This window comes from Chenopodium album, chromosome 11 (assembly GCF_948465745.1).
Source record: "Chenopodium album chromosome 11, dcCheAlbu1.1, whole genome shotgun sequence".
Taxonomy (NCBI): domain Eukaryota; kingdom Viridiplantae; phylum Streptophyta; class Magnoliopsida; order Caryophyllales; family Amaranthaceae; genus Chenopodium; species Chenopodium album.
Window position 1 is genome coordinate 59491599 of NC_137844.1, and position 12587 is coordinate 59504185.

Here is a 12587-nt window from a genome sequence, read left to right on the forward strand (position 1 = left end):
AAATATGTATTTTAGTTTTTTCAACTTGTGTATAATATAATGGTCAAAATCATCGAACTATCACGATAAATATTCAAAATTGTATGGTAGTCATCCTTAACATGACTATTATTATACGAAGTACTAATTTTCATTGGTTGATTTTTTTTTAAAATTTTTTTTATCAAAATTATATTAATTATAAATGTGTTTTTTTCTTCTTATTTTTAAAATTCATTTACTATTTTTACATGTTCATAATTAATTTATGAATTTTTTAAAATTCGATAACAGTAAAAAAAAAATGAATTTTGTAAATTGATTAGGAAAAATATAAAAAAAAATCCTAAAATTATTTCAAAATTATTAAATGAATTTTGAAATTAGATAAATGATTATAATTAATCTTGACATTAATAATTAATCAAAATTAGTTAATTAATTAGTACTCCGTATAATGATTTTTTATATTCTAAGGAAGCTTTTAGCAGTACTTTAATTCAAAAGCATGAAATAAAACTGGTCTATCCAATCATTTAAGTGAAAATGTGTCATGTGCGTGTGGAGAACAATTGTCTTAATATCGGAAATGTTAAATTTTTAGTTACATACGAAAAAGGTCTAGGGAGGAGATAGGATTTGGTCCACAAATAAGGTTTAGGAGACTCATACTAATTAACCAATTGATGATACAAAGTTTTAAGATTAACTCTACCTAATAAAGTCAAACCATATCTTTTTTCAATGTTTCAATATGAGACTACAATGGGTTTCAATATAAAGTATATCAAAAGAGTGGTAGCTAGGATGCTAATTAAGATGCATGATTGGTTTATTATATGGTTTGTGGACTACACCTCTTAGTACCATAATTTTTCCCATCAATCCATTCAAAAAAGTAAAAATTATAATGATGGATATTTTTAAATTCACAATAATACTGTAGTTTAGTATAATTAAACATTTTACTCTAATCTGTAGCGTATGAATTTATTAACACATAGTTTCTGTAGAATCTGCCTTTTCTTTGTGAAAATTGGCAGATATAATGTAATTAGGGCAAATATTAATGGCCGATCATGGTAGCAATGTTAACGTATTCCATGAAATTTAATGTCTGTATAGGTATGATGTACATATAGCAACGAAATTTTCTTTTATAATAAAAGTCCAATATGTCATACATGTACTTCAATAGAATTATACGCATAGGTTATCATTTCTTGGCATTGTTCTTAAGATACGTAAAAAAAATAAAAAAAAAATAAAAAGGACATAAAGAAGCTTTCATTTCTTGGCATTACAAAGCATAGTCTACGAGAAAAAATGGTACCAAGACTACCAACGTATCATATTTTTGTGGAGAAAATGTCTAACGTACAATGTGGGTCTGGTACTTAGTTCAAATGACAAACGAACATGTAGATACAGTTATTGATATAAGAAATATGTCAAGAGAAAGAAACAACATAATGATCCACTTATCCCAATCTTGTTGGCAGTGCCTGCTCAAAATAAACACAAAGATATTCTTTCATTAAAAATAATAAATAAACACAAAGATACAATAAATATAATCTATAAACTTCCTCTCAATTTCCGTTTTAGGTCACTCGTTAATTTTATTTTTTGCAAATTTTCTCATTATACTTTTACCCTTCTTATTAGAGCCGCATAATCATTCTATATTGAAAACAATAAAGACCCAAATTTATAGTCAAACTCGTCCTTTTCTTGGTAGCATCCATTTCAAAAACATTACATTATTTTAACTTTTCACACTATTCACTTGTTTAAATTTATTCACAATTTTCCATGGAATACTAACTACTCCGTAATATATAAAATTAATAAATACCTTGTAAAATATTATGAGATTTTGCTCAATATATTACCTCCATGTTTCATATGAGTATTATTGCAACTAAGAAATATTTTAAATCTCACAAACTACGGAATGTACTCCGTCTGTTTCATGATAATCGCAACACTAATTTAACCGGCACACATGTAAATGCACAACTTTAATCCTTAATATTTGTAATTATTAATTATTAAGAAATATAAAAGGTTAATATAATGAAAATATACTCAAAGACTAATCCAACAATATTTTACATAGCAATATATTTCGTATGTGTTTTATATATGGTTAAAAAATATAGTCAAAATAAGTGTATGAATAGTGCAATAGTTAAAGTGTTGCAATTAATATGAAATGGAGGAAGTATTAGCTTTATATAATGTTTACAAATATATAATTATAGATATTAATAGTGTAGATCTTATATTGGTATAAATGAAAGTCAGAATGATGCAATTATATCAAAACTAAGGAAGTATGAATATTACCTGAACTTTTGCCCTTTCCGTTATAGGACTAGCAGCTTTGAGGCTTTCAACGGAACCTTCAAATTTTAAGTACCACAAGTTTGACATTATAATGTGATCAAAACTTATTTAATTTGTCAATATGTTTTAAATAATAATAATAATAATAATAATAATAATAATAATAATCCGCTGCCCCTAAACACATGAAGAAATTGACAGATATATATTTCACAAAGGTTACCGCTTCTGTAGAATCCGCCTTTTCTTTGTCTCCTCGTCAGTCGGCATTGTGGAAGTCGCAGCAGGGAGATCACACCTCTGCTTGGCTTCGGGCAGTCCCTATTTCTGGGTTGGGTCAGACGATGAACGCAAAAACATACCGATGTGTGTTGTGCTACCGGCTAGGTATTCCATTGTTCTCTGTCTCGACGCCGTGCTCTGCTTGCTCTCGGGTTTTTACTGGGGATATTTTCGGCGACCACGCGGTGTCGTGTGCTGCTATTGTAGGTATTAAACATCGGCATAATGTTGTTCAAGATACACTTGTTGATATTTGCTACTGGGATTTCAGCAAGAAAGGAGGTTCACATAGGGTTGTCTGGAGGGAATGACGGGGCCCTCAGACCTGCCGATGTGTTACTATATTCATGGGATCGTGGTCGTGATGTATGTGTCGACTTCACAGGGTCTTCTCCTTTGACACAGATAGGGGTATCTGACTTTTTTCCGGGACAGGTTGTGGCTTATGCGGCTCATCGGAAGCGGGTTATGTATGAAGCTCGTTGTCGGGTGATTGGCTATGGTTTCATTCCCTTCTCCTTTTCTTCGCTTGGGGAATTAGAGAAGGAGGTTGTTGCGTTGCTGAAACGGATTTAGAGGTTCTCGACGACGCAAGACATTGGGGCTCGTGCTGCAGCTCATATCTTCATTAGGGTAGACTTTGCTATAGCTAGAAGAGTGGAGGTCCAGATTGTATCTCGGCTTCCCACTAATTTATTGTAGGTTGTATGACTTTTGTTTTTGAGATATAATAATAATAATAATAATAATAATAATAATAATAATAATAATAATAATAATAATAATAATAATAATAATAATAATAATAATAATAATAAAATTACCTTGAGTTGTCAACAAAGGAGCCGGTGCTGGTGCAGGACTTGGAGCTAGACTTTCTGCTTAAATTCGAAGGAAAAGATTAGACAACAGAAATTTAAAACTATAGGGAAAAAAAATAAATTCAAAAAATAAATCTATTTATTTATCTGCTTAATATAATATATTGAATGACTTTTGAGTGGCCACAATAAAATTGTGGTCATTGTATTAAATCAAATCGCAACAATTTATTTTTATTGACTAATGTAAACTTTGTAAACTGTTTATATAGTTTACTTTTTATTTTATTTGTTAAAATAATAAAATAAAATAAAATAAAAAAACCTACTACATTCTTTTTCAGTTTCTTCTTTGTTTAAGCAGTATTTTTTTTTTCCCTTAACTTCTCTTCAATCTTTCTTCATTGTTTTCTTTGTTTTGAAGTGGATACAAATAATTTAATCTTCATTGTACTTTTACAAACCAGTTTTCTACTTAAATTACTTGCAGTTAAAGTATTTTTAAATACCAAACTATATTGTATGTCTGTATCTTTTCAATATTGCCGCATCAAGCCATCAAGTACCTGTAAATCTGTAATCAAGCAAAAAAGTAAGGCAATCTTGAATTCAAGCAACTCTATTTGAATGGTTGGACTTGAAGCCAATTGTTATAATCAGATTGAAGAGAAGTAATGAAAGAAGATACTGAAAAGAAACCGATAAGAATGTGAATTTTTTTTTTTTGATTTTTTTGTTGTCAAATTTTTTTAAATATAAAATAAAAATAAATCATATCAAAGGTACACATTAGTCAATAAAAATGAACGCTTGTGATTTAATTTAATACAATGGCCACAATTTTATTGTGGTCATTTGAAAACTGTCCTACTTCGTGTTTTTTTTTTTTTTTTTTTTTTTTTTTGGGTGTTGTTTATCATGATTACCTCTTCAAACCATTGGTCATTTTGCATGGTGAGGGTTATGTTAACACACGTACAATAACAGTAAATTAGATAATCTAAACGTAGATACGTTAAATTTTACTTTAACTCAAACACGAAAATACAATGAATTAGGGCTAAAAAAAGGCAAAGGGAGCAAGGAAAATAATTCAATATAACTACTTATTATTACTTATTAGCTCCATGCATACGACGATTTTTCTATTTTAATGAGACATACAAAAATTATTTAATCAACTAATAATGTAATATAAGTATGAAGTACAGAGTATTAAAACTTCTACTGAAAAAGAGGAAATAGTGATGAGTTACCTAATGGTGTAGGGGCTGGAGGTAAAACTTCGGGGCTCGGAGTTGACCTTCTTGTGTTAATGAAGGCATAAATGGTATAGATAACAATATTATCATTAATGCAACCACCTTCATGTTTACGTGTTTTCTTTGATTTCCCTTCTCTTTTAAGATTTATGCTTATTTTGCTGTATGTAGTCGATTATATGGACCATATATCCATGTGTTGGTTTTTAATATACAAGGCATATCATGAATATTCCGTAAATCAAATAATGCCGTCTTTGTTGAATTGAACGTTTGGGACTTTCTTAGCTTTCCAAGCAAACTAAATTCATCCAAAAAAAACTTGTATACTTCGATCTAGAACTATTCCTCAATAAATCCGTCATTTTCACGCACATAATTATATCTGGTATACTTCTTCTAGCATATACTACGTATACAGTTTTGACCACTATTTTGTATCAAGAAAATTCATTCAAGTTGCACTTGCATGCAAAATATATAGAGAGAAAAAAAATTATATAGAAGTACCTCAAGCTATAAAATGCTAAACTTTTTTTTTTCCTTATGTTATTGGCTTGATTATACATTAATAAAAAAATAGTTCACAAAGTATTATAACAAAGCACAACAAAAGCTTCGGAATATATGAAAATTTTAAGTACAACAGCTTGTACCTTGCTTGGTACAGACAAAAAAAAAGTGAAAAGAACATGTAGCTACTTTATAAAGAACATATAGTTACTTTATAAAAAACATATAGCTGTTTTGTAAAGAACATCCAATTTATTTATTTATTTATTTATTTTTTTCATTTAAAGAACATCTGTAATATTAATAGAGAACATGAAAATATTATGTAATAAACATTATTTATATATACCCACCATAATTTTAAAACAAAATTCAAAGAACAATACATAATAAAATGAACATTATATCATAAATAAAAGTATATTATATTGACAATCAAAGAACATGAACATATGTTCATTTCAGTTGGGTATATGTTTATTATATTTTAATAGTATGTTCTTTTCATTACAGTTGTACATTCTTTACATTTGTACAATATGTTCTTTTCGTGAAATAGCTATATGATGCAAGATAGCCACACCTGTAGGAACCACGCACTGCAGAATATACAGGTATTAATGTATATCAGTATGACTATAAATCTATGTATGTAGGCAATGTAGTACAAGAAGATTTTGGTTCAAATTGAAAAACCAATAGCGTGATAATTTATTACGGAGTATAAAATACATATCATTGAAAAAATCAAGTTCATCATGTCAATAGAAAAAAAAAAGAAAAAAAATCAGTTTGACTTAATATTTTAGTAAGGATTTATGAATTTATTATGAGTATAGAATTATTAAAAATCTTTTGATTATACAACAGTAATAATGTACTGTACATGTGTCATTTGACTTTGTGTTCGTTGCAAGTTGAGTCAGCGCCTGTTCTCATTGACTGAACTGCACTGAACTGATTAGAGCTGAATTGAACTAAATTGAACTGAATTTATTAATTAGTGATTTTTAACTACGGATTTATGATTTTTGATTATTTATTATATATATATGTGTATATACAAATATACATATTAAAATATTTATGAAAAATATATTAAAAACATGGAACCCCAAAACATTTTAAAAACATATACTATATAATTAAAAAATAAAATATTAAAATGACAGAAGAACACAAAACACTTTTTAAAAAATTAAAATAATAAAATAATAAAAAAAATAAAATAATAAAAAAAAAAAACTAGAACAAAAGCAACAGAGGCAACGGTCATCCCTTCTCTTTACTATTCCCATTAATAAAAGGCCTAACCCCATTATTATTATTATTATTATTATTATTATTATTATTATTATTATTATTATTATTATTATTATTATTATTATTATTATTATTATTATTATTATTATTATTGTCGTTGTTGTAATATAAGCTTAAAAGTATGAAATTTGGCTTTATATCATTAGCAATATCATTAGACATAAATTGAACTGAACTGAACAGAACTCATTAGAGCTGAACTGAACTGAACAGAAGTAAATTGAAAATAATCTGATGAGAACGGGCCCTCAGTCTTAGCGTATTTTATTTTTAACAAGTCTTAAGATTTACTTGTGGATAAAGATAGCTATTTATCGGTTTTAGACCAGATCGAATACAGGAAATAAAATTTCAAGAAGATTGGAGACCGAAACGGTTAAGCTAGGACCAAACCGATTTGGACCGATTTTAAAATACATTTTTTTAAATTAATTTTTTTAATAATACAATGAAAAACTTACAAAAAATAATGGAAAAGCAATTTTTATGCCTTTTATTATATAAGTCTAATAAAAAAACCCCTTAAAATTAAAGTTTTCTTAACTTTATAAAAATAATCTTGATTTTTTTATTGTACGCATAATTTTAAGCAAAAAAATTTGTCCGTCCAAGACAAGTTTTTGAAGGGTTTCAGACCGAAAACCGAGAAAAAATTTCAACACAGAGTTAATTGGTCCGAGCAGGTCGGGTCGTCCAGTCCATTTTTCCAATCTAGTCCGAACCATTTTTTTTTACACCCTTAACTATAATGACCTTTTATGATGTTTTTATATTGAAATGCTCCCCTTTTATAAAAACATATATAAAATATATAAAAATGTCATTTTTGGGAACATAAATTATTAATAGTCAAGTAGTAGGTTAAGTGTTAGCCATACGGAATACAAGTTTATTTTTTTGGAATAGAATACAAGTTTATTATGTCAGTGTAAGCATATGCTATTGGAGGTTGACTACATAGAACTTTGGATCTATTTCTTGTGTGCAACCCGTAAACTAATTAAATCACCTTTTCTTAAAGTTTGTGTTAATATATATACGAGGGTAAGTGGACTTGTTAATGATGACAAACCAAGTAAATAAATTAACCTTTACTTTTTTTTACATAAACAGGAGATATATATTGATTAAAAGTCTATAGCCTTGATATTTACATAAAGCATCCCATTAAAATTACAATTAAGACCATGGTTGCTGCAAAAAGGGCCTAAACCATAGGCACTAAAAACATCCCAATTAAAGCTCATACAAAGAGCAATATATACAACAGCAAAAAACGCAAAAGCTTCCTGCCAGCTAAAGGCTAACAAAACATCATTAAACAGACATAAAACTATCCCTAACCAAAATTTATAGACATCCAACACTAAGAGAAGAGACTCCCCAAGACTAATGATTAGCTGCTGCTGCTGCAACACGCTCCTTTTCTGCTTCATACAGGTCTGAGACAAAGTCAGGTACCAAGTAGTGCGTCTTGTACCCAACCGCCATTTCTCTTCCAAACACCGCAAGTCTATGAGCTAATTCATTTCCTTCCCTTGGAATGTGAGTCACCACAGCCACCTCAAACTTTGATAAAACAGTAGCCACATCACATATTGCTGCAGCTAACTCATGGTGAGGGTTAGGCCCTGCTGTCATAAGCATATCTCGAAGCACCTTGGCATCAGTTTCCACAATTACTTTCTTGACCATTAAATCCTCAGCAATCGAGAGCCCATCATTCAGTGCATACAACTAAGTGAGAAGGGGAGAAATAGCATCATATTTGCAGGAGAACCCAATATACCAAGAGCCATCAGACCTTCAGATAACACCTCCTCCAGAAGAGACAGCAGAATTGAGTCAAGCACCATCCGTGTTGATTTTAAAAAATCCTTCCCTAGGAGCTTCCCAAGCTGTGATTGAAGAACTTGAACCAGAGCTTTTTCTCTTGTTATTGCCCTGAAGTAAAGAGACAGAAATTTTATAATCAAAATAAAACTTGGAGAAAAGAGAAACTGGACCAATTTGTTTATTTTCAAAAATAGTATTGTTTCTATGTGACCAGAGGTGCCACAAAGTAGTACCAAAAATTAACTTCCATTTTCTATCCAATCCCAAATTATAATTAAACCAAGTCTTCCAAGTCGAATTCTTGAAAATATTAAAATCAAAATTTTTTGGAAGATAAACTTTTGCAAAGATATCATTCCATAAGATAGAGGAAGCAAAACAATCTCTAAAGATATGCATATGAGTTTCTGATTCTATACTGCATCTCGAGCATAGTGGAGAAATAAGGGGCATATAACTGGATAAAGTCTCAGCCACAGGCAAAATCAAGTGAGCACAATTCCATAGAAACATTCTATATTTAAAGGGAACTTGAATTTTCCATAGACTTTTCCAAGAATTTAAATTACTAGAGACTAAGCACTTCCCTTTCAAAAGAAAATGATAAGCTGATTTTATATTGAAAATACCATCCTTGCTCAAATTCCAGGTAATAAAATCCTCTAGATTTGTAAATCTTGATAAAGGGGTTGCCTTGATCATATTAAGAATATGCTGTGGAAGAAGATATTCAATATCATTTAAGAACCAAGCCTTATTCCTAATAATATTAGAAACCTTCCAATTGATCATGTGGGAAGGAATGTCACAAAGAACAATGTCCTTCAAGGGACCATTGCCTAGCCAGTGATGGTGCCAAAGAGAAGTGGAAATCCCATTACCAATCCCCACCCTTAAACCCGAAGCAAGAAGCTCCCTCCCTTTCAATATATCCTTCCAAATTTGAGAATTAGAAGAACTAACATGACACTCAAACAAACCTGATCTCTTGAGATATTTCTCATTGAAAATCCTAACCCAAAGTTTTTCAGGCTTTGTAAGAATAGTCCATCCTAGTTTAGCCATAAAAGCTATATTCCACAACTTTAATCTTCTTATTCCCAAACCCCCTATTTCCATAGGCTTAGTGATATGATTCCAAGCTATCCTTGTAGAATATCTAGTTTTGTCAACCTTATTCCACAAAAATTTTCTACAATTTCTTTCAATATCATCACAAACAGCCATTGGGAGGATACTAGTTTGCATTAAATAAACAGGAAAAGAAGAGAGAACAGATTTAACCAAGGTACATCTTCCTGCCATATTCAATAATCTGGATTGCCATCCCTTAATCTGATTAAAAGTTTTATCAAGCAAACCAAAATAATCACTTTTTTTAAATTTGTTAGGATGAATTTCAACTCCTAAATATTTACCAAAAGAAGTAGTTGAAGTGAAATTAAATTCAGTGATCAAATCTTTTCTTATGTTGTGATTCATTTTTCTTGGAAAAATAACTGTTGATTTAGCTTGATTAACCCTTAAACCAGAAATATCTCCAAACTCCTGCAAAACTTGCATAATCAATTGAATATTACATTTTGAAGCCTGTCCAAATAAGAAAACATCATCTGCATAAAAAATATGAGACAATGAAATTGATTTTATCACCTTTAAAGGCTTCCAAAGTTTCTGATTAACTTTGCTTTCTATCATCAAAGAAAGCCTTTCAAGACACAAAACAAAAATATATGAAGACATGGGATCACCTTGTCTTATACCACGCGAAGGAGTAAACTCACTAGTAATTTCACCTTTCCAAAGCACAGAAATTTGTGGAGAAGTGATACAATACATAATCAAGTTAACAAAATTTATTGGAAAATTAAAACCAATGAGGGTTTCTTCAATGAAGTTCCATTCCAAGCTATCATAAGCTTTTGTTAAATCAAGCTTAAGAGCCATAATATTTTTCCCAATTTTAGCCTTATGAAAAATATGAGACACTTCTTTGATTATGATTACATTATCCTCAATGCCTCTACCTTGAATAAAGCTAGACTGTAAAGGACTAATCAAATTATCCAAAAAGGATCTAAGCTTAGAAGAAATTAACTTAGTGATCAATTTATAAACCGTATTACACAATCCTATTGGCCTAAATTGAGTCAAATTAACCGGATTATCAATCTTAGGGATTAAAGAGATATATGATTTATTGATCTCCGGATTAAAAGAGGCTTCTGAAAAACTATCAACACATAAATTATGAAGAACATGACTCAAGGAATCCCAATTTGCCTGGAAAAATCTTGGTTGAATACCATCAGGACCCGGACATTTCATTGGTTCCATACTAAATAAACAATTTTTAACCTCAATTATACTTGGTATATAATTGGCTAGAGACCTATTATCATGATCAGACAAACGATTAGAGGGATTAAAAAAGCCAGAACCACCTCTATTCCTAATTTTAGACTGAAAGATATTCCTATAAAAATCAGTAGCCATATCTTTTAAAACAGAATCATTAGTAACCCAATTATCATTTGAGTCTTTGAGACACAAAATCTTTCCTCTACTTTTTTTTATTTTTGCCAAAATATGAAAATAATTAGTATTTAAATCACCATGCTTCCTCCAATCAATCCCTGCTTTTTGAGCCCATATTATTCTCTCCTTATCATATAAATTTTTTAATTCCTTTAATAAATCCTTCTCCAAATTCATCAAAAAAATTGAATTTTTAGTGGCTAAAAATCTTTGTATACCACCTATTCTAGCCAAAAGTCTATCTTTTTTATATTTTAGATTTCCAAAAATATTATGATTCCAATTCTTTATTTTACTGTGAAAATTCGACAAACCCTAAACATAATTATCATTAGGTTCCATCCAATTACTAACAAAAAAACTATTAAAATCAGGATGGGAAAGCCAAATTTCTTTACATCGTAAAGGAAAAGGGCCATTAACCCTAGGATTAGTACAATCAATCAAAATGGGGGAATGATCAGAATATGTAAAAGGGAGATGAAAAACCTTAGTATGAGGAAATTGCTCCACCCACGCTGCATTCCCCAGAGCTCGATCAAGGTGTTGCCTGATAAGAGTAGTCCCCTCCCTCGCATTACTCCAAGTGAAAGGATTCCCATTACAGCCCTTATCAAACAAACCAGCCGCATTAGTGAAATTAGTCATATCCCTACATTGTGCATACCTAAAACCCCGCCCTCCAGATTTCTCAGATTGCGAGGTAACCTCATTTAAATCTCCAAACAAGTAGCCATGGAGAATCCGGAGGTGGCAGATCCGATTGCATCTCCCTCCACATTGCATGCCTCTCCTTGGGTGTGGAAGGAGCATGCATACCAGTAACCAAAGCTTCCTTATTGATATTTTTAAAATGGAACAGAGCATGAAAAAAGGAGAAATCCTCTTTGAAATCAGCTACATCCACCACATTTCTCCAAAATAACCAAATACCACCCCTTTTGTCATTTGCCTCGACAGCTTTGAAATCATGAAAACCAAGTTGTAACATCACTTGCCTAGCCCTTAAATCACCCGATTTTGTCTCAAGAAAAACGAAAACAGCAGGGCGATGAATGTTAACCAAATGACGTGCATGTGGGATAAACTCATCCCTACAAGCTCCCCTCACGTTCCACAAAATAAATTTCATCTTCAAATTAGGCAAAGGCCGCTGTAAGTAACTGAAGGACGATCCGTAGGGCTAGGATTCAGAGGAAGGTAGTACTCCTCCCAATCCTTCCAAAACGCATCCATCCCTATTGGCAATACATCCTCTAACGACAATGGGGTCATTTGGGCTACAATTTCCCTCGGACCCTGTAGAAATCGATAATACCTTATCTGCATTTGCATCCCCACCACCGCATTCTGTGAGATGAATGTTGCGATAAGGCGATTTGCCATGTTTTGTCCTCGGGTTTCTAATTGCAAGTGAAAAACCGGAATTCTTCTTGGAATTTGAAAGGGAAAAGTTCGATCCCTTTCCTCCGCCCGTAGAATTGACAGAGCCTCCTGCTTCCTTTTCAACGCGTCCAGTAGCCTCATTGCCCCGGTGATCTCCGTCGGAGATCCTGGCCTTCTCTTGATCAGCAATGTTTTTATCATTGGTGAGGTCGGAAACAACTGAAGCGTGTTCGATTTCGACCCCGATCCCTGCTGCAACTCGTGAACAGGAATCCCCTGAAGAATCGGTTCCTTT

The 12587-nt window shown here is 31.3% G+C and overlaps 1 protein-coding gene across 1 annotated transcript; it reads right to left on the reverse strand.

Moving 5' to 3' along the window:
* Nucleotides 1-11221: 11221 nt before the first annotated feature.
* Nucleotides 11222-12038, reverse strand: LOC145567018 (uncharacterized). The gene is made up of 2 exons (XM_081626250.1): nucleotides 11634-12038; nucleotides 11222-11515 (listed from the first exon to the last, which is right to left on the reverse strand). Exons 1-2 carry the CDS (start codon nucleotides 12036-12038, stop codon nucleotides 11222-11224), a joined length of 699 nt encoding a protein of 232 aa, XP_081482376.1.
* Nucleotides 12039-12587: the final 549 nt, after the last annotated feature.